Genomic DNA, 23,961 nt, shown 5'->3' with positions numbered 1-23,961 from the left:
AAATTTTAAATCCTCGTTTATACTCTAAGGATATCCTACTTCTAGTACTCAGGTTTTTGGAGGGAGGTTCTCAACTCTGACATTCTTTCATTCTCTGGCTTCAGTTGTGTCTTCCAACTGCAAGGCATGTAGCTCATTAGAATCCAGACTCTAGGTTGTCAGGAATTGCTATGCTATCCTAAAGATAAAGATGGGCTCCAGATCTAATACAATACTAAATGCAACATTTCTTGTTATTTTTGACCAGAAAGAATTTCTATTAATTTCCCAACAACTCAGCCATGTATATAAAATATCTTATTTTTTGTTTTTAGAATTTATTAGAGTATTATGTTGTGATTTGTTATTATGAACATATCTCTAGAAACAATGGCCCTATTATATCTTTTTTTTTAATATGAAATTTGTTGTCATATTGGTTTCCATACAACACCCAGTACTCATCCCAACAGGTGCCCTCCTCAGTACCCATCACCCACCCTTCCCTCCCTCACACCCCCCATCAACCCTCAGTTAGTTCTCAGTTTTTAAGTCCCTTATGTTTTGGCTCCCTCCCTCTCTAACATCTTTTTTTTTTCTTTCCCCTCCCCCATGGTCTTCTGTTAAAATCTCAGGATCCACATGAGAGTGAAATATATGGTTTCTGTCTTTCTCTGTATGACTTATTTCACTTAGCATCACACTCTCCAGCTCCATCCACGTTGCTACAAAAGGCCATATTTCATTTTTTCTCATTGCCACATAGTATTCCATTGTGTATATAAACCACAATTTCTTTATCCATTCATCAGTTGATGGACATTTAGGCTCTTTCCATAATTTGGCTATTGTTGAAAGTGCTGCTGTAAACATTGGGGTACAAATGCCCCTATGCATCAACACTCCTGTATCTCTTAGGTAAATTCCTAGCAGTGCTATTGCTGGGTCATAGGGTAGATCTATTTTTAATTTTTTGAGGAACCTCCACACTGTTTCCCAGAGCAGCTGCACCGGTTTGCATTCCCACCAACAGTGCAAGAGGGTTCCCGTTTCTCCACATCCTCTCCAGTATCTATAGTCTCCTGATTTGTTCATTTTGGCCACTCTGACTGGCGTGAGGTGGTATCTGAGTGTGGTTTTGATTTGTATTTCCCTGAGAAGGAGCAACGTTGAGCATCTTTTCATGTACCTGTTGGCCATCTGGATGTCTTCTTTAGAGAAGTGTCTATTCATGTCTTCTGCCCATTTCTGCACTGGATTATTTGTCTTTCGGGTATGGAGTTTGGTGAATTCTTTATAGATTTTGGATACTAGCCCTTTGTTTGATATGTTATTCCCAGTCTGTTGGTTGCCTTTTAGTTTTGTTGATTGTTTCCTTTGCAGTGCAGAAGGTTTTCATCTTCATGAAGTCCCAATAGTTCATTTTTGCTTTTAATTCCCTTGCCTTTGGGTATGTGTCAAGTAAGAAATTGCTGTGGCTGAGGTCAGAGAGGTTTTTTCCTGCTTTCTCCTCTAGGGTGTGATGGTTTCCTGTCTCACATTCAGGTCCTTTATCCATTTTGAGTTTAATTTGTGAATGGTGTACGAAAGTGGTCTAGTTTCATCCTTCTGCATGTTGCTGTCCAGCTCTCCCAGCACCATTTGTTAAAAAGACTGTCTTTTTTCCTTGGATACTCTTTCCTGCTTTGTCAAAGATTAGTTGGCCATACTTTTGTGGGTCCAGTTCTGGAGTCTTTATTCAATTCCATTGGTCTATGTCTGTTTTGTGCCATTACCATGCTGTCTTGATGGTTACAGCTTTGTAGTAGAGGCTAAAGTCTGGGATTGTGATGCCTCCTGCTTTGGTCTTCTTCTTCAATATTACATTGGCTATTTGGGGTCTTTTGTGCTTCCATACAAATTTTAGGATTGCTGGTTATAGCTTTGAGAAGAATGCTGGTGCAATTTTGATTGGGATTGCATTGAATGTGTAGATAGCTTTAGGTAGTATTGACATTTTGACAATATTTATTCTTCCAATCCATTATCATGGAATATTTTTCCATTTCTTTATATCTTCTTCAATTTCCTTCATAAGCTTTCTATAGTTTTCAGCATACAGATCTTTTACATCTTTGGTTAGGTTTATTCCTAGGTATTTTATGCTTCTTGGTGCAATTGTGAATGGGATCACTTTCTTTATTTGTCTTTCTGTTGCTTCATTATAGTGGGCAAGAATGCAACTGATTTCTGCATATTAATTTTGTATCCTGTGACTTTGCTGAATTCATGTATCAGTTCTAGCAGACTTTTGGTGGAGTCTATTGGGTTTTCCATGTATACTATCATGTCATCTGCAAAAAATGAAAACTTGACTTCATCTTTGCCAATTTTGATGCCTTTGATTTCCTTTTGTTGTCTGATTGCTGATGCTAGCACTTCCAACACTATGTTAAACAACGGCGGTGAAAGTGGACGTCGCTGTCATGTTCCCGATCTCAGGGGGAAAGCTCTTAGTTTTTCCCCATTGAGGATGATATTACCTGTTGGCTTTACATAAATGGTTTCTATAATGTTTAAGTATGTTCCTTCTATCCTGACATTCTCGAGGGTTTTTATTAAGAAAGGATGCTGAATTTTCTCAAATGCTTTTTCTGCATCAATTGACAGGACCATATGGTTCTTATCTTCTCTTTTATAAATGTGATGTATCACATTGATTGATTTGTGAATGTTGAACCAGCCCTGCAGCCCAGGAATGAATCCCACTTGATCATGGTGAATAATTCTTTTTATATGCTGTTGAATTCGATTTGCTAGTATCTTGTTGAGAATTTTTGCACCCATAGTCATCAGGGATATTGGCCTGTAGTTCTCTTTTTTTACTGGGTCTCTGTCTGGTTTAGGAATCAAAGTAATACTGGCTTCATAGAATGAGTCTGGAAGTTTTCCTTCCCTTTCTGTTTTTTGGAACAGCTTGAGAAGGATAGGTATTATCTCTGCTTTAAATGTCTGGTAGAATTCCCCAGGGAAGCCATCTGGTCCTGGACTCTTATTTGTTGGGAGATTTCTGATAACTGATTCCATTTCTTTGCTGGTTATGGGTCTGTTCAAGTTTTCTATTTCTTCCTGTTTGAGTTTTGGAAGTGTGTGGGTGCTTCGGAATTTTTCCATTTCTTCCAGGTTGTCCAGTTTGTTGGCATGTAATTTTTCATAGTATTCCCTGATAATTGCTTATATCTGAGGGATTGGTTGGAATAATTCCATTTTCATTCATGATTTTATCTATTTGGGTCATCTCCCTTTTCTTTTTGAGAAGCTTGGCTAGAGGTTAATCAATTTTGTTTATTTTTTCAAAAAACCAACTCTTGGTTTCATTCATCTGCTCTACAGTTTTTTTTAGATTCCATATTGTTTATTTCTGCTCTGATCTATTTCTGCTTTTAGATTCTATATTGTTTATTTCTCTTCTTCTGCTGGGTTTGGGGTGTCCTTGCTGTTCTGCTTCTATTTCCTTTAGGTGTGCTGTTAGATTTTGTATTGGGGATTTTTCTTGTTTCTTGGGATAGGCCTGGATTGCAATGTATTTTCCTCTCAGGACTGCCTTCACTGCATCCCAAAGCATTTGGATTGTTGTATTTTCATTTTCATTTGTTTCCATATGTTTTTAAAGTTCTTCTCTAATTGCCTGGCTGACCCATCCATTCTTTAGTAGAATGTTCTTTAACCTCCATGCTTTTGGAGGTTTTCCAGACTTTTTCCTGTGGTTGATTTCAAGTTTCATAGCATTTTGGTCTGAAAGTGTGCATGGTATGATCTCAATTCTTTTATACTCATGAAGGGCTGTTTTGTGACCCAGTATGTGATCTATCTTGGAGAATGTTCCATGTGCATTTGAGAAGAAAGTATAATCTGTTGCTTTGGGATGCAGAGTTCTAAATATATCTGTCAAGTCCATCTGATCCAATGTATCATTCAGGGCCCTTGATTCTTTATTGATCCTGTGTCTAGATGATCTGTCCACTGTTGTAAGTGGAGTATTAAAGTCCCCTGCAATTACCACATTCTTATCAATAATGTTGCTTATGTTTGTGGTTAATTGTTTTATATATTTGGGGGCTCCCATATTCGGCACATAGACATTTGTAATTGTTAGCTCTTCTGATGGTTAGTCCCTGTAATTATTATAAAATGCCCTTCTTCATCTCTTGTTACAGTCTTTAATTTGAAGTCTAGTTTGTCTGATATAAGTATGGCTACTCCAGCTTTCTTTTGATTTCCAGTAGCATGATAGTTCTCCATCCCCTCACTTTCAATCTGAAGGTGTCCTCAGGTCTAAAATGAGTCTCGTGTAGACAGCAAATAGATGCGTCTTGCTTTTTTTTTTTTTTTTATCTATTCTGATACCCTATTTCTTTTGGTTGGAGCATTTAGTCCATTTACATTCAGTGTTATTATTGAAGGATATGGGTTCAGAGTCATTGTGATGTTTGCAGGTTTCATGCTTATAGTGATGTCTCTGGTACTTTGTGGTCCTTGCAACATTTCACCCACAGAATCCCCCTTGGGACCTCTTGTAGGGCTGGTTTAACGGTTATTAATTCCTTCAGTTTTTGTGTGTTTGGGAAGACCTTTATGTCTCCTTCTATTCTGAATGACAGACTTGCTGGATAAAGGGTTCTTGGCTGCATATTTTTTTTTGTTCATCACATTGAAGTATTCCTGCCATTCCTTTCTGGCCTGCCAAGTTTCAGTAGATAGGTCTGCACTAGTCTTAAGGGTCTCCCTTTGTAGGTTAGAACCTGTTTATCTCTAGCTGCTTTTGGAATGTTCTCTTTATCCTTGCATTTTGCCAGTTTCACTGTGATATGTCGTGCAGAAGATTGATGCAAGTTACATCTGAAGGAAGTTCTCTGTGACTCTTGGATTTCAATGCCATTTTCCTTCCCCAGATCAGGGAAATTCTCAGCTATGATTTGTTCAAGTACGCCTTCAGCCCCTCTCTCTCTCTCTTCCTCTTCAGGAATTTCTATTATATGGATATTGTTCCATTTGATTGCATCACTTAGTTCTCTAATTCCCCCCCCATACTCTTGGATTTTTTTATCTCTTTTTTTTTCTCATCTTCTTCTTTTTCCATAATTTTATCTTCTAATTCACCTATTCTCTCCTCTGCCTCTTCAATCTGTGCTGTGGTCGCCTCCATTTTATTTTGCACCTCATTTATAGCATTTTTTAGCTCCTCATGACTATTTCTTAGTCCCTTGATCTCTGTCGCAGTAGATTCTCTATACTTTTTTCAAGCCCAGCAATTAATTTATGACTATTATTCTAAATTTTTGTTCCATTATATTACTTAAATCCTTTTTGATCAGTTCGTTAGCTGTCGCTACTTCCTCCAGTTTCTTTTGAGGAGAATTCTTCCATTTCATCATTTTGGGTATTCCCTGGGGTGGTGCAGAACTGCAGGGCACTTCCCCTGTGCTGTCTGAAGTAACTTGTGTTGGTGGGCGGGGCCGCAGTCACACCCGATGTCTGTGCCCAGCCCACCACTGGGACTGCAGCCAGACTGGTGTGTACCTTATCTTCCCCTCACCCAGGGCAGGACTCACTGTGGAGTTGTGTGGCCCTTGTCTTGGCAATTTGCACACTTCCAGACTTGTGGTGCAGCTTTGATGGGATCTGGTGTATTAGCCAGGGTGGATCTGCAAGGTGCACAGGGATGGGAGGGGTAGGCTTAGCTTGCTTTGCTGCAGGTGGTCCCCTGCAGCAGGGGCCCTGGAGCACAAGGAGGGAGGCAGACCTATCAGAGGGGTGGATCCACAGAAGCACAGCATTGGGTGTTTGCACCGTGCAAGCAAGTTTGGTGACAGGAACTGGTTCCCTTTGGGATTTTGCTGGGGGGGTGGGGAGAGGGAGATGGTGATTGCCAGTGCCTTTGTTGCCCTGCCAAGCTGAACTCTTTCTTCCAGGGCTCAACACCTCTCCCTCCCGGCGTCCTCTCACCCTCCCTGCTCTCTGAGCAGAGCTGTTGACCTTTAACATTCCAGATGTTAAGTCCCGCTGGCTGTCAGAACTCACGGAGTCTGGCCCCTCAGCTTTTGCAAGCCAGACTTCGGGGGTTCTGACTTGCCAGGCAGGCTGCCCCTTCCGCCCTGGCTCACTCCCGCCAGTCCATGTAGTGTGCACCACCTCACCACCCTTCCTACCCTCTTCCATGGGCCTCTTGTCTACGCTTGGCTCCAGAGAGTCTGTTCTGCTAGTCTTCTGGCGGTTTTCTGGGTCTATATCTTTTACAAATATGTTTCAACCCTCAGAGGGACTTGTATTGTAATGTAAACTTCTCCATCCAGCTCCCTCTTCTCATTAGTCTTTTTATTATCTTTCATGTTATACTTCAATTCCTGCATTTAGAAGAATAAATTCCTATAGTTTTGATTTCTCTTGGAGATTGAAGAAACTTTATATAGTGACTGGTAAAGAAACAACCTGTGTCTTGCTGAGCTAAAGACCTTCTTCAGTCTTCCCTAATCTGAAAGTTGAATGGCTTTTTGAGGTCATCGCCATTACTGAGTGGCCAGCATTACCTTTGGAATCCCTCTATTTTTCTTAAGAACCGTGAAGAAAATGCTACACCCAAGAACATCTTCCAAAATGGATGCTGCTCTTGCTGCATGACGAGATTTTGAATATCCATGGGTTTCCTGGGCATATCACAGCTTCCTAGGGGCAGTTATATGGCTTGAAAATCCTCCTGTGGTTTTTATGTGTTTGGGGAAGCTCTAAAATTTAATAATGCAAAGATACTGACTTGTGAAAAATCCCAGAATGATGTGTTTGGTGCCTTCTGGTTCTGCATGTGTGCAAGCTATTGACATTCCTCCCTTTAAATTGCTTCTTATACAAGAAGCAGTAGCAATATAAAGGAGGAAGCTTACTGCTATTTCACAGAAGGTGCTAGTGACATGACTGACTTCTGCTGGGGAAACACAAGTGTTAATAGTCAAGCCTGGCAGGAAAAGATTTTCAGTTTATTTCACATGTTTTAATGTGTAATTGTAATTTTATATGTATATGCTATTAATGATTTTATCTTCACAATTACCTACTATTAAACAAACCTTTAACTTTACCTTTAATAATGGTGTGTTTATATATACTTCTGGTAGGGTCATATAACTGTTTAGAACTATGAAAATTCCTTGCTATTTAGAAAATACCCTTTAACCACATTTGGGGTAAGTATTGGAGGTGTAATATGCCAATTATAGATTACCTTTTTATAGTAAAAATATTCTAGAATTCCACACTAATACTAGTAATATAAAAATATGTCTTAGGAGGGGTGCCTGGGTGGCTCAGTCAGTTAAGTAACTGACTTCAGCTTGTGTCATGATCTCATGGTTTGTGGGTTTGTGCCCTGCATCAGGCTCTGTGCTGACAGCTCAGAGCCTGGAGCCTGCTTGGATTCTGTGCCTCCCTCTCTCTCTCTGCCCCTCCCCTGCTCATGTTCTGTCTGTCTCTCTTAAAAATAAATAAAAACATTAAAAAAAGAAATATGTCTTAGAGTTAATATGCAAAATGAAAGATTTTCTTCCATATTTCATCTGTGGTTAATCAAAAATTTAATCATTATAGTATGAGAGAAATTCTCAGAATTGTCCAAAGGAAAAAAAAAATCCAGATGAAATTTGGAAAGAAAAGAAGAATTGATGGATTAGACAGCTGCTTCTAAAAAGAAGCTGGAGGTGCAATAATATTGTATAAATTATCAGAATTAATCTTGGTACCAGTTAAATTGTAGGATGTGAGAAAATATGTGGGGGAATGGAGTCTGAGAAGTGGTTTGGAATAAATAACACACAGGTTGTTAAAAGTTTTAAAAATTTTGACATGAGGGTTTAATGAATGACTTACATCTTATATCAAGTATTTAGAATGTAGGGTGCCTGAGTGGCTCAGTTGGTTAAGCATCTGACCTCGGCTCAGTTCACGATCTTGGTGGTTCCTGAGTTTGAGCCCTGCTTCAGCCTCCACACTTGGGATTCTCTTTCTTTCTCCCTCTCTCTCTGCCCCTTGCTCACTTGTGCCTTGTCTCTCTCAAAAATAAAATTAAAAAAAAAATTTAGAATGTGTCACTCCAAATGCATGGTCATCTAGAGACAAAGAGCTTGAAATAGTTTAAAGAGGGGCGCCTGGGTGGCGCAGTCGGTTAAGCGTCCGACTTCAGCCAGGTCACGATCTCGCGGTCCGGGAGTTCGAGCCCCGCGTCGGGCTCTGGGCTGATGGCTCAGAGCCTGGAGCCTGTTTCCGATTCTGTGTCTCCCTCTCTCTCTGCCCCTCCCCCGTTCATGCTCTGTCTCTCTCTGTCCCAAAAATAGGTAAATGTTGAAAAAAAATTTTTTAAAAAAAAAAAATAAAAAAAGAAATAGTTTAAAGAAGCAGGTCATACCTGTGGAAAAGGAAAGATTTTGAGAAGGAATGGAGTTGAAACATTAAGACAGAATGGACTTGAGATTTGGATATATCTATATGTAGAACACTAATACTTATCAAAAGTCCACAGGACCTCTTAAATAGGACGGCTGCTGATTTTGCAAAATGGAGACTGCCCCCCTCAAATCAGAAAAGATCCAAAACAGAAACCAGTTTTTGATAGGAAGAGATAGAAGGATGGGAAGAGAGAGGCACAATGGAGGTTGTTAAGGCCATGCAGTTGCAAGAGGGTAACTGGAAAAAAATCAGAGACTATCTTAGTACTGAAAATCCTCAAGAATGTTTGTCTGAGACTGTTTTACTTAGCAGCCTTCAAACTTGACACCCTTCATCACGGAGAGCATGCCAATTCAGTTAGTCTGGCCAAGAAGGAAGCAGTTAAAAAAAAAATCAAGTTGGCAAGTGTAAATAGTAGTATCACATACGGACAGTGTGTTCTTAGCCAAGCACATTGTTTTGTGCAAAGTATGGAATATATTGGTTAAAATTAATTTCTGTAGTCATTAGTATTTTTGTAGCCATGAATATGTGTCATGGAGCATCTTGAGGGCAACATTTGAAATATGTAGGTCCTGCTTCACGTTTTTTGATGACCTACATGTTGCTCATAATTTTTTTAAAGTTACAGTATTATTCTTGAAGATGATGTCCTACTTTGAAAATGAAAACATCATCAGGGAATTCTAAAAGTTACAAATAGTTGAGAGAGGTTACAAACTAATTTTCAAGGTGATTGTTGCATTTTAACATAATGATAGAAGAAAAGTTAATCTTTGATCTTAAAAAATGATTGGCATCAAATACAAAATTAACATATATAAGTCAGATGCATCTGAGAGAGTAATATGACACAGAATGAGTTTAACTTTAAAATGGAGACTTATAATTTGTTTAAAATATTTAAAACAATCATTCTTATGTCCTAATATTGAGGGGTTTTGCAATGCAAACACAACTTACTTTCACTTGTCTTTATGTTTTTCCTTTATAGATTTAGAGATTTTATATAAGAAACTTCTTTGGCCTTAGTTGTCAAATAGTGGTTAAACACATATTTGAAACTTAAGAACCAGAACTAAAATGAGCATTTCCTTGTGGTATCATGAGCATACCATATAACAATAGCCAAGACATTTTATGTTCCTGACTTCTTATAGAGTCTGAGGGAGAAGACAAAACCAACAATCCAAAATCCATTAACTCATTTATCAAGATTTCCTCAAATTCCTCTTATCTGAGACCATTTTTTTCCCAAAGATATTTTGTGCAAAATAATTGTCATGGCAGATTATAAAGTAGATATGCAATTCATCAATGCCTCTAGGCATAAGTTTAACCTTTGGATCACACAGAATGACCAGGGAGGGAATGGCCCAGTTATTCTTAAGTCTTATAGAATTATCTTCCTGGTTGTTCTTTCCAATGTTGACAGATAATTGAAGAATTGTCTTTAAAAAATCCACATTAAACACTCTCATGTAATTGTTGAAGAGATGCTGTTGAAACTGATCATCACAACATACTACACTTCTTTTGAAGAACTCATGGAAGAAATTTTTCACAGAAGTTAAATTTGCTTCTCTTATAGACATTGTGAATGTCAGAACTACCATGTTTTCTTCATTACTTTGTGTATTCGTTGTTTGCCAGGCCTGCCATAATAAAATACCACAGAGTGGGTAGCTTATATAATGGAAGTTAATTTTCTCACATTTCTGGAGACTAGAAGTCTAAGATCAAGATGCTGGCAGAGTTGATTTCTCCTGAGTCTTCGCTCCTTTGCTTACAGATGGCTGCTTCTTGGTGTTTCTCTGTGCACACGTGTCCCTGGCCATCTATTCCTCTTCTTATAAGGCCAACAGTTCTATTGGATTAGGGCTTCACCCTTATGACCACATTTAACCTTAATTACCCCTGAAAGACCTTATTTCCAAATATTGTCACATTGTGAATTAGGACTTCAATATATGAATTTTGGTAGAACATAACTCAGTTCATACATTTTGATAGCTAGGAATTGGAGAACAAAATCTGTGTGACAAAAATATCAGAAAATATTTGATACTATCTTTCTATCTATATTTTCCCTTTAATCTGGCTTTGTTATTTTCCTTTTTTCATATGTACTATATTTTTTGTAAGCCATCTTGAATCTCTTTTATAAGACAGGGAACACATAAATAAATAAATAAATAAATAAATAAATAAATAAATTCTCATCTGTAATAGATTTGTATGGATATTTGTTCACTGAAATGATCGGTAGGAACTGTATTCCTGGGTGCCAAAAGATGCTGGAGGAAGTACAATGATCCTACTCCTCTGAGTATTGTCAAACAGAAAAGTACTTAGGCTGAAAAGCAGACCAAAAGTTTCTTTGAGGTCTTTAGGAATTCCAGTCCAGGAGACACAGATTCAGGAGGAACCTGAGGGAGGAGAAAGACAGAGAATATAAAGGCAAAAACCTCAGGCTTCTAGAAGTTGTTTTGAAAGAATTATGACTGGTGTAGGTAAAAATAATTAACTTTAGTCTATTTAGGGTATGTTACTATGCTAGTTGTTAGGTTGGAGTTCAGTGATATAAGCTTCATTCTGAGACCTGCAACACGATGTAGCCATTTGTGCCCAGCACAGTCTAAAAGTTTATGTTCCATCCACTTGTAGTTGTGCATTTCCCCGGTGGTCTCCTGGATCCTGACATTCTAGGGCCTTTGACATTCCTGACTCCATCTTGGATGTTTCAGTTCATAGTATACTTACAAATTTACATCAGTGTTTAGGTTTGTAATATAGATTAGAATGGAATGGTTCCTTCTCCCTTTGATAATAGAACATTAGTGAAATTAGAATTTTACATTGAAGTTGTTTTCCTACTTATGTCAACTCTTCTTTCTCTATTCTAGAAAACCTTACTGAAGAAAGAGCAACAGCCTATCCAACCAGAACCAAAGCCACCCAGGTATATCTTTATGTGATAGCCGAAAAGTATAAATTAATGTGCTTGTTTTGGTTTTATCCTGACTTAGGTATCTAGGTTTAAAGAAGTGCATGTGGTTGAAAGCTTGAGTTTTTAATGTATATGTTTTAGTGTTTCCATTTAATTTGACTAAGGCAAGGAGAAAAAAAAAATTTTTTTTGAGTATATCAATGAGCATTCAGTAGACCAGGCTGAAGCTTACTGTGTAGTAGCTGAGAAAATCAGTGTAAACAATAGTATATAATGTTTCATCTGTTTTGTTTATTAGAAACAGGGTACTATAATTCACTATGGTAAAAGCATGTCTTTCAATGAATCTGAGAGAGTGTTAAGATTTCTTTGCTGTTATATGTATCAAATTTGTTAACAAACTTGTGAAAAACTATTGATTTTATGAGATAGATTGGACAGTGTGAGGGAAAGAATGGATTGTGGAAAGGTAACGGTGAACGTTCTCAGAAAGGGAAGTTTCACACTTGTGCTTTCTTATTTACTGGTAATACATTCATTCATTAACCCACCAAATATTATTTAGGACTAATGAGGTGCAAAGCACTGTGTGAGGCCATCCAGATGCATATAGTAAAGGGGTACACCTTGGAGACTGAAGTTTGTCAGAAGCTACCAGTTTGGAACGCTAAGCCTCCAGCAAATACAAGTTTATTTAAATATATTATTCAGGCTACCTTCTTCTACTTTATATCCTTCTTCATTCCTCTTCTCATTTACTCAAGATATGTGGCTCTACAAGGTCCATAATTCCTCCTCCATAATTCCAAAATTCAGAAAGCTCCAGAAACTGAAAGTTGATGTCACTTAAGGTGGTACTAAAATTACTTGGTGTCAAAAACCTGAACTCAAGTGACAAGTGATTATGATTATTCAGTTTTTACTTTTCCTATTTTATGTGGATATTCACATTTTGCCTACATATTAACATTAATTACATTAGCTAATTAATATTGATGTGTTTTGTATCAGGACACTGCCTCAGACCCTGCTTGAGTGTTACATAATATATGGTAAATATACTATATTAATTTCCTAAAATTTAAAAAAAATATGATTTCCAAAATATATGCGACTCTAAGTTTCAAGTACTATAGAATTGCACTTATGGAAAATCTAGGCAAAATACGGCTATGAAAAATGCAATGCAATTATTTAAATATTCAGTAAACAGGGGTGCCTGGGTGGCTCAGTCGGTTGAATGTCCGACTTCAGCTTAGGTCATGATCTCACAGCTTGTGAGTTCAAGCCCTGCATCAGGCTCTGTGCTGACAGCTCGGAGCCTGGAGCCTGCTTCAGATTCTGTGCCTCCCTCTCTCTGTGCCCCAACCCACTCTCATTCTGTCTCTGTCTCTCTCAAAAATAAATAAACATTAAAAAAATTTTTAAATATTCAGTTAACAGCTGTCCAGTTTAAGATTGGATATTACCGGAGACCTAGTCTTATAATAAGTTTAGCCATAGCACTCAGTCTGGACTTATTATGTACTTGACTTTGTACTTTCATATAACTCCTGTTAAGAACACAATGAAGTAAGTATTTTTGTTATCACCATTTTATGGACGAGAAAAGTGAGGTTGAATATCTCATTTAGGGTCATCCAGCTAGTTGACAATGGAGCTAGATTCAAACCTAGGTTCTTTAATTATAGACACATAGCTATGATACTATAAATTGTGCCAGAATGATCTCTGACTAAAATTTCAACCTCTGTTAAGGTAAGGATTGTTGATTCTGTTTGCACTTTTATTTAAAGCTCCTCACATAATCTCTGGAATATAGCTGAACCCAGTAATACAATTGCATAAGTGAACAATGTCCAGAGGTAAAGGAAAAAACAGATTTGTATTTTGCTTTTTTGAGAAAATTTTCTTTCAGTCTTTTATAGTTTATTCATTTAACAACAAATATTAAACACTTGCTATTTTATGTGTTAAAGACAGCGTGAACAAGATAGACTCTTTATTTACATCGATGGAACTTAAAGCCTACGCATACTTTTCATTGCTGTTCACAATGGAAGTAGTTAAAAATTGGAGTTTAAGTCCCATTGAGTGATGGGGAGTTAGTGAGCACCTCATTCTTTCCATAGAAATCTTAGAAGGCAAAAACCTAAGGAGTGGAAACTGTGTCTTGGGACTAAAGGAGTCACCTAGGTACTAAGGACAAAACAAATTGATTTGCCCTAATGAAAGTGTAAAATCAAGCCTTGACAAGTTCAAGATGATAAACCAGTAATTTGGCCACCAAATAGAATGAAAAAAACAAACAAACCCAACATTCTGTCAAGGACAGTAACAGAATTCAGAATCTGTATAATGTAAAATGTTTAGTATACAACAAATAAAATACTAGACATGAAGAAACAGGAAAATCTGATTTACATCAAAGAGAAAGATATCCCAGATGTTGGAATTAATGGGCAAAGATCTTTAAAGTAGCTATTGTTAGTGTTCAAGAACTTAAAGGAAAAGATGTTCATAATAATAGAGAATGCCAGCGGGGAGAGGGCCAACGTGGCGGAGAAGTAGAGGGATCCATACGTCCAGCGTCTCTCAAACAAGGAAATGTAGAAGCCAAAGGACTTTGAACACCAGAGCCTGGGAGGAAAAGAGACTGAATCTACTAGAAAGAAAATGGGAAAGCTGGAAAAAAAATAGGTAGGTAACTACCAACTGGGGAAGATAAAAAAAAGGCTGCGTGGTCACGGAGGGGAGGGACTCCCTTCTGCAGATGGACAAAGGGAAGAGAAAGAGTGGCTAGGGGAGTGCAGGACCATAGCTGGACAGGAGAAAGACCACAGACTGAGACTGAGAGGGATCCGGTCTCTAACTGTGTGGCTTTCTTCAGACAGGGGCTGACCCCTGTTCCCGCACCTGGGGAGGAAGGGAGCCAGGCCTGGGTGTGGTGGTAAGTCATAGGCTCAGTATGCAGCTGGAGAAAGTGGTTCCCTCCCTGGAGGGCTGTGCGATAGTACAAAACCTGCCTGCATCTGCCACCCCTGGGCACAGTGGCTGGGCTGAGGGCACAGTCTGCAGGAGTATAAGGCAGCCATTTGCCTGGAGTGCTGTGGGAAAAGACAAAGCCTGCCTGTGTGCGCCACCCTGGGGGCTTGGGGCGAGGGCAGCAGCTCTCAGTCCACAATAGGAGAAGTCGGTCCTCCCTGAAATGCGGTGGCACAGACAAAGCCAGCTGAGACCACATATCTCTGCACAGAGAGGTGCTTCCCCAGTGCCAGAGCACACAGAGTGGTACTTTGAATCCTAGCCAAACGCAGGGTCAGGGCAGTTGGTGGAGTGAGAAGGACCTCCCTGTCTGCACCCACGACACATTGAGGATGACTCAAATGGAGTCCACTGAGTCTGGCTCCGTGGAGAAGAGACTGGGGGAATCACCATCCCCCCCCCACCCCACCACCACCACCACCGAAGTGGGGCCTCAGGGATCACTCCCAGGGCCCATAGTGGAGGTGGGTTCAGATTTCGCCAACACACATGCCCTTGCACTGGGTAACTGCGTATCCACCGGAGCAGCACAGACCCTGCAGATAGCCCCTCCCGACAAGTGATTCAGCATTGCCTGGATTAACTCTAGGTCAATTCTGGATATATAGATATGTTCTAACCCCCTCTCCCCCATTTCTCCTCCTTATCTCTTCCCTCCCCTAGGCTGGTTACTTTGGTTATTGGTCTATCTAAACAGACATATTTAATCCATTGTCTTGATACATGTTCTACACCTCCTTCTTTACACTCCTTTCTCTCTCTCTGGAATAATCAAGCCATATAGCTTCTCTATCTGGGTAATTTTATCTTCCTTTCATTTTCCCCGCCTCCTTCTTTATTTTCCTCCCTCTGGATTAAGCCTTTTAGTCTCTCTGGCTAATCATCGTTTATTCCACCCCCACCCCCCCTTGTCATTTCTCTCTTTGTATGTGCTCTTCCATAAGCATCACCTCCACCCTCTTCTTTACTTGTAGTCGGTGTTTATGGGTTTTTTGTTTTTAGTCTTTAAGTTTTTGTTTTTGTTTATTTGTTTGTATTTTTTGTTTGTGTGCTTGCGTGTTTTTGTCTCCTGTTTGTCTGTTTTCCTCTACAGGGCTACTCCAAGGAACAAATCAAAGCACACCTGGTGGAGGGTACAAAATATTACTATGAGCAGGGTAATAAAATACCCAAAGTCACAACAGAGAGCAAGTAACAATCCCTGAAAAAAACACCTCTTGAAGGGCCAGGCCCTGGACCGTGTATAATCCTACTTTAACATGGCAGTGCTTGCAGGTGCAGAGCACACAAGCTTTTAAAACGCATAAGGGACAGAAAACTAGCCAAAATGATGAAACAGAAGAATTCTCCTCAAAAGAAACTCCAGGAAGTAGCGACAGCTAACGAATTGGTCAAAACCAATTTAAGCAATATAATGGAACAAGAATTTAGAACAATAGTCATAAAATTAATCACTGGGGTTTAAAGGAGCATAGAGGACAGCAGAGAATCTATTGCTACAGAGATCAAGGGACTAAAAAACAGTCTTGATGAATTAAAAAATTCTATAAATGAGGTGAAAAGAAAATGTAGGCAGCCATAGCATGGATTGAGGAGGCAGAGGAAGGATAGGTGAATTAGAAGATAAAATTATGGAAAAAGAGGAAGATGAGAGAAAGAGAAAAACATCCAGGAGTATGAGGGGAGAATTAGAGAACTAAGTGATGTAATCAAACAGAACAAATTTCGTATCATAGCAATTCCAGAAGAAGAAGAAGAGAGAGAAAGGGGCATAAAGTGTACATGAACAAATTATAGCTAAGAACTTCCCTGATCTGGGGAAGGAAACAGGCATTGAAATCCAAGAGGCACAGAGAACTCCCTTCAGATGTAACTTGCATCGATCTTCTGCACAACATATCATAGTGAAACTGGCAAAATACAAGGATAAAGAGAGAATTCTGAAAGCAGCTAGGGATAAACAGGCCCTAACATACAAAGGTAGACATATAAGGGTAGTAGCAGACCTATCTACTAAAACGTGGCAGGCCAGAAAGGAATCACAGGAAATCTTCAATGTGATGAACAACAACAACAAAAAATGCAACCAAGAATCCTGTATCCAGCAAGACTGTCATTTAGAATGGAAGGAGAGATAAAGGTTTTCCCAAACAAACAAAAACTGAAGGAATTCATCACCACTAAACCAGCCCTACAAGAGACCCTAAGGGGGTTTCTGTGAGTGAAATGCTGCAAGACCACAAAGTACCAGAGACACCACTACAAGCATGAAACCTACAGACATCACAATGATTCTAAACCCATATCTTTCAATAATAACGTTGAATGTAAATTGACTAAATGCTCCAACCAAAAGAAATAGGGTATCAGAATAGATAAAAAAACAAGACTCATCTATTTGCTGTCTACAAGAGACTCAGTTTAGACCAGACGAAACTTTCAGATTGAAAGTGAGGGGATGGAGAACTATCTATCATGCTACTGGAGGTCAAAAGAAAGCTGGAGTTTTACTTATATCCAACAAACTAGACTTTAAATTAAAGGCTGTAACAAGATATGAAGAAGGGCATTTTGTAATAATTACAGGGTCTACTCATCAGGAAGAGCTAACAATTATGTCTATGCACCGAATATGGGAACCCCCAAATATATAAACAATTACAAACATAAGCAACCTTATTGATAAGAATGTGGTAATTGCAAGAAACTTTAACACTCCACTTACAACAATGGATAGAACATCTAGACAGAGAATAAACAGGAAACAAGGGCCCTGAATGATATATTGTATCAGAGGTACTTGACAGATATATTTAGAACTCTGTATCCCAAAACAACAGAATATACTTTCTTTTTGAGTGCACATGGAACATTCTCCAAGATAGAACACATACTGGGTCACAAAACAGCCCTTCATAAGTATACAAGAATTGAGATCATACCATGCACACTTTCAGACCACAATGCTATGAAGCTTGAAATCAACCACAGGAAAAAGTCTGGAAAACCTCCAAAAGCATGGAGGTTAAAGAACATTCTACTCAAGAATGGATGGGTCAACCAGGCAATTAGAGAAGAAATTTAAAAATATATGGAAACAAACGAACATGAAAATACAACAATCCAAACGCTTTGGGATGCAGTGAAGGCAGTCCTGAGAGGAAAATACATTGCAATCCAGGCCTATCTCAAGAAACAAGAAAAATCCCAAATACAAAATCTAACAGCACACCTAAAGGAAATAGAAGCAGAACAGTAAAGGCAGCCTAAACCCAGCAGAAGAAGAGAAATAATAAAGATCAGAGCAGAAATAAACAATATAGAATCTAAAAAAACTGTAGAGCAGATCAACGAAACCAAGAGTTGGCTTTTTGAAAAAATAAACAAAATTGATAAACCTCTAGCCAGGCTTCTCAAAAAGAAAAGGGAGATGACCCAAATAGATAAAATCTTGAATGAAAATGGAATTATTACAACCAATCCCTCAGAAATATAAGCAATTATCAGGGAATACTATGAAAAATTACATGCCAACAAACTGGACAACCTGGAAGAAATGGAAAAATTCCGAAGCACCCACACACTTCCAAAACTCAAACAGGAAGAAATAGAAAGCTTGAACAGACCCATAACCAGCAAAGAAATGGAATCAGTTATCAGAAATCTCCCAACAAATAAGAGTCCAGGACCAGATGGCTTCCCTGGGGAATTCTACCAGACATTTAAAGCAGAGATAATACCTATCCTTCTCAAGCTGTTCCAAAAAATAGAAAGGGAAGGAAAACTTCCAGACTCATTCTATGAAGCCAGTATTACTTTGATTCCTAAACCAGACAGAGACCCAGTAAAAAAAAAGAACTACAGGCCAATATCCCTGATGACTATGGATGCCAAAATTCTCAACAAGATACTAGCAAATCGAATTCAACAGCATATAAAAAGAATTATTCACCATGATCAAGTGGGATTCATTCCTGGGCTGCAGGGCTGGTTCAACATTCGCAAATCAATCAACGTGATACATCACATTTATAAAAGAGAAGATAAGAACCATATGGTCCTGTCAATTGATGCAGAAAAAAGCGTTTGAGAAAATTCAGCATCCTTTCTTAATAAAAACCCTCGAGAATGTCAGGATAGAAGGAACATACTTAAACATTATAGAAACCATTTATGTAAAGCCAACAGGTAATATCATCCTCAATGGGGAAAAACTAAGAGCTTTCCCCCTGAGACCGGGAACACGACAGGGATGTCCACTTTCACTGCTGTTGTTTAACATAGTGTTGGAAGTGCTAGCATCAGCAATCAGACAACAAAAGGAAATCAAAGGCATCAAAATTGGCAAAGATGAAGTCAAGTTTTCACTTTTTGCAGATGACATGATAGTATACATGGAAAACCCAATAGACTCCACCAAAAGTCTGCTAGAACTGATACATGAATTCAGCAAAGTCTCAAGATACAAAATCAATGTACAGAAATCAGTTGCATTCTTATGCACTAACAATGAAGCAATAGAAAGACAAATAAAGAAAGTGATCCCATTCACAATTGCACCAAGAAGCATAAAATACCTAGGAATAAACCTAACCGAAGATGTAAAAGATCTGTATGCTGAAAACTATAGAAAGCTTATGAAGGAAATTGAAGAAGATATAAAGAAATGGAAAAATATTCCGTGATCATGGATTGGAGGAATAAATATTGTCAAAATGTGAATACTACCCAAAGCTATCTACACATTCAATGCAATCCCAATAAAAATTGCACCAACATTCTTCTTGAAGCTGGAACAAACAATACTAAAATTTTTATAGAACCACAAAAGACTCTGAATAGCTAAAGTAATATTGAATAAAAAAACCAAAATGGGAGGCATCACAATCTCAGACTGTAGCCTCTGCTACAAAGCTGTAATCATCAAGACAGCACAGTATTGGCACAAAAACAGATACATAGACCAATGGAATAGAATAGAGACTCCAGAATTGGACCCACAAAAGTATGGCCAACTAATCTTTGACACAGCAGGAAAGAATATCCAATGGAAAAAAGATAGTCTCTTTAACAACTGGAGCTGGGAGCGCTGGACAGCAACATGGAGAAGAATGAAACTAGACCACTTTCATACACCATTCACAAAAATAAACTCAAAATGGATGAAGGACCTGAATATGAGACAAGAAACTGTGGGAGATGCAGGAGAGAAGCATCAAAGGAAAAGGCTTCAAAATGGAAGGACTGGAGAAGGTGCAAGGCCTTAGGACATTTTTACACAGCTGAACAAGGCTGCGGCTTGTAAGGAATGCCTAGAGCCATTAACATTTTCCAAGGCTGGTTCCTCCTTCACACCTGACCCTTCCTAGTGTTATAGAAACCAATTAACTTGAAATTCAACCTTGAAAAGCTAAATTAGGTTGATTAACACACTTGCTTAGCTGACTTTATGCACGTAGTCTTCAGCAATTATCCTAATAAAAAGAAGCTTCATTCTGGAGTCAGGGCCTCATTCCCACTGGAGTATGAGGACCTTCACTTAACTGCACTTTGTTTGTGGACTCATCTTTGCGATTCCAGCCATACTCCCTGCAACAGGAAACCATCAAAACTTTAGAGGACAAAGCAGGAAAAAATCTCTCTGATTCCAGCTGTAGCAATTTCTTACTTGACACATCCCCAAAGGCAAGGGATATAAAGCAACAATGAACTATTGGAACCTCATGAAGATGAAAACCTTCTGCACTGCAAAGGAAACAATCAACAAAACTAAAAGGCAACCAACAGAATGGGAAAAGATATTTGCAAATGACATATCGGACAAAGGGCTAGTATCCAAAATCTATAAAGAGCTCACCAAACTCCACACCCGAAAAACAAATAACCCAGTGAAGAAATGGGCAGAAAACATGAATAGACACTTCTCTAAAGAAGACATCCAGATGGCCAACAGGCACATGAAAAGATGCTCGGTGTCACTCCTCATCAGGGAAATGCAAATCCAAACCACACTGAGATACCACCTCACACCAGTCAGAGTGGCTAAAATGAACAAATCAGGAGACTATAGATGCTGGTGAGGATGTGGAGAAACGGGAACCCTCTTGCACTGTTGGTGGAAATGCAAACTGGTGCAGCTGCTCTGGAAAACAGTGTGGAGGTTCCTCAAAAAATTCAAAATAGATCTACCCTATGACCCAGCAATAGCACTGCTAGGAATTTACCCAAGGGATACAGGAGTGCTAATGCATAGGGGCACTTTTACCCCAAAGTTTATAGCACCACTTTCAACAATAGCCAAATTATGGAAAGAACCTAAATGTCCATCAACTGATGAATGGATAAAGAAGATGTGGTTTATATATACAGTGGAATACTACTTGGCAATGAGAAAGATGAAATCATGCCATTTGCAGCAACATGGATGGAACTGGAAGGTATTATGCTAAATGAAATAAGTCAGGCAGAGAAACACAGATACCGTATGTTTTCACTCTTATGTGGATCCTGAGAAACTTAACAGAAGACCATGGGGGAGGGGAAGGGAAAAAAAGTTACAGAGAGGGAAGGGGGCAAACCATAAGAGACTCTTAAAAACTGAGAACAAACTGAGGGTTGACGGTGGGTGGGAGGGAGGGGAAAGTATGTGATGGACATTGAGGAGGGCACCTTTTGGGATGAGCACTGGGTGTTGTATGGAAACCAATTTGACGATAAGTTTCATATTAAAAAAAATAATAGACAATGCCAGTGCAGAAATAGAAACTACAAAATAATCAAATAAAAATTCTGAAAGTGAGAAATATGGTATTGATATGAAAATACAATTGAGTAGGTTTAACAGCATGTTGGAAAATGCAGTAGAAAAGGTCAGTAAACTTATAGATCAATAGAAACTAATCTGAAGCAAAGTAAACCATAATGGAGAAACAAAATGAACAAAACCTGACTGACCTATAATCTAATATCAAATGGACTACCATATATGAATTGGAGTCTCAGAAGGAGAAGAGAAATAAAAAGAGGCAGAAAAAAAACAGTTGAAGTAATAATGGCTGAATTTTTCCTAAATTTAATGAAAAACATCTTTACATATCCAAGATCATCAAATATAAGTAAGATAAATACAAGAAAAACCCCATGAAGACAAGCATAGTCAGAGTTGAGAATCAAAGGCAAAGGAAAAACTTTGGAAATAAGCAGGGAGCTGTGGGGAATGTATATTATAAGGAAAGTTACAATTTTAAGAATGATGGATGTCTTCTCATCAGAAATGATGGAGGACAGAAGGCAATGAAATTATATAAAGTTCTGAAAGACAAAAAAAACTATCAACTGATAATTTTATATCTAATGAAACTATCACACAACATTGAGGCTGAAAAAGCAATTTGCAGTCAAATTAAAGAAATGAGAATTTATTACCAGATGATATGCCCTTCACAAATTTTAAAGAAAGTTCTTCATGCCAAAAGGAAATGACATCTGATGGGAACTTTAATCTACAAGAAGAAATAAAGAACATTGAAAATAGAAAATATATGTTGATCAGTTTAAAAGAATAATTTTTAAAATTTCTTTAAAATTGACCATTTAAGGCAAAATTATAACATTATTATGTTACTTATAAGTTAGGTAGATACAAATATGTGTGACAATAATAGCAACAGAAATGGAGCTATTCTCTTGGAAGTTTCTTTCATTTTATGTATAGCAGTATTAATTCTAAACAGAGTGTGGTAATTAAGAATGCATATTACAATTCCTAGAGCAACCACTAATACAAAAAGGCAACCTAAAAGATACTGCAGAAACTGAAATGGAATACTAAAAACTAAATGGAATACTAAAAGAAGACAGGAAAGGGGAACATACTGAGTGAATAAAAAACAAATACAAAATAGACTTAAACCCAACTGTAGCAACATTTATATTAAATATACAATGTAAACATTATATGTAAATGAAAGAGCTTCTCAGGATGGATAAAAAAGCAAGAACAACTCTCAGCTCTCTCTAAAACATGAATGTAAAGACATTAATTGGAAGTAAAAGGATAGAAAAAGATAAAACAATGAAGAAAAGCTAGCAGAAGAGTTCTAGAGTGGTCATATTAACATCAAAGTACTCTTCAAGGACTATTTCCAGAGATAAAGAGGACACTTCATAATTGTAAAAGGGTCAATTTTCAGAATTAGATAATAATCCTAAATGTTTATGCCTTAGTAATAGATTCAATGTAAATAAAGCAAAAATTGACAGGATTAAAGAGTAAAATGGACTTCATAAGTATGCCTGGAAATTTTTCCCATGCCTCTTTTAGTAATAGGAAAATTGGTCAAAAGAATAAATAGTGTTATCACAGATTTGAACAAGCTACCAACTAATTTGACCTAATTGACATTTGTACAAAACTACATTCAACAACTGTGCAATATACATTCTTTTTAAGTGCACATTTAACATTCATTATAGAAATAAGAAAGCAATGAAATAAATAACAGAGAAACAATATAGCAAATTTACAAATCCAAAAGTTGATTCTTTGAAAACAATAATACATTTTGTAAGGTCATTACAAAACTTATTAGGAAAAAGAAGAGTTAAAACACAAATGCCAATATTAAAAATAAAGGGATGTGAATGACTTCATGCCTACTATGTGCAAAACAACAAAGATTAAAGGACAAATTCTTTGAAAAAAAGATAGCATGCCAAAACTGAAACAAGAATAGATAGAAAACTTGGATGACTCATGTCTAGTAAAGAAATTTAATTTGTTATAAAAAACCTTTCCCCAAAAAAACTTGCTTTAAAGAAAAGAAAGCTATTTTTTATAACAATTTAATGGTGATAAACCAGCTGATATTATGTCTTTTTCCTGTAAATATTCTCTACCTGATCAGTTTGACCAGGAAGTCTTTTTTTTTTTTTTCCCTCATAGGTGTCACTAAGTTAAAATCCAGGCCAGCCCTTTCAATGATTAAAAAATTGTACAGTCTGAAAGATGAGTGTTTATTATAGTTATTTTACTGGAGCCAGCCAGCTAATCTGGATGCTAAACATTTTCCTGTACAGTCTACCATCTGTTGCGGGCATAAAGAGCTGTGGCAAAGTTTTGCAGGGATATATAGCTTATTTTTGCAGGGAAATCTTAAACATTTTAGAGAATGATGTCTAAAGGGAAGTTTAGAGGTCTTTTGATTTAATCCTTTTAATTTGTAGTTGAGAAAACTGAGATTCAAAAAGACTAAGTAACTTCTTCAAGGTCACAAAAGTAAAAAAAAAAAACAAAAAACAAAAACAGAACTGTTGACTAGGATCCAACCCTTAATTCTCAGCATTCTTTTTTTTTTGTTTTTAATGTTTATTTATTTTGAGAGAGGGGGGAGGGGCAGGGAGAGGGGGAGAGAGAGAATCCCAAGCAGGCTGTGCACTTTCAGTGCAAAGCCTGACATGGGGTTCTATCCCACAAACTGAGATCATGACCTGAGCCGAAATGGAGAGTCAGATAG

The 23,961-nt window shown here is 37.9% G+C and overlaps 1 protein-coding gene across 1 annotated transcript in view; it reads left to right on the top strand.

Moving 5' to 3' along the window:
- The window catches only part of IQCM (IQ motif containing M), a 445,282-nt gene that overhangs the window by 133,553 nt on the left and 287,768 nt on the right, over positions 1 to 23,961 (top strand). Inside the window, 1 exon segment of the mRNA XM_047092286.1 lies at positions 11,358 to 11,413. Within this exon segment, the coding sequence (XP_046948242.1) occupies positions 11,358 to 11,413 (56 nt within the window).

Source organism: Lynx rufus, unplaced genomic scaffold, assembly GCF_022079265.1.
Source record: "Lynx rufus isolate CCGP_SWC_20201006 ecotype Redwood Valley unplaced genomic scaffold, mLynRuf1.p SCAF_3, whole genome shotgun sequence".
In the NCBI taxonomy this organism is placed as follows: Eukaryota; Metazoa; Chordata; class Mammalia; order Carnivora; family Felidae; genus Lynx; species Lynx rufus.
Note: the sequence above shows the minus strand (reverse complement) of the source record. Positions and strands in the feature narration are given on the sequence as shown.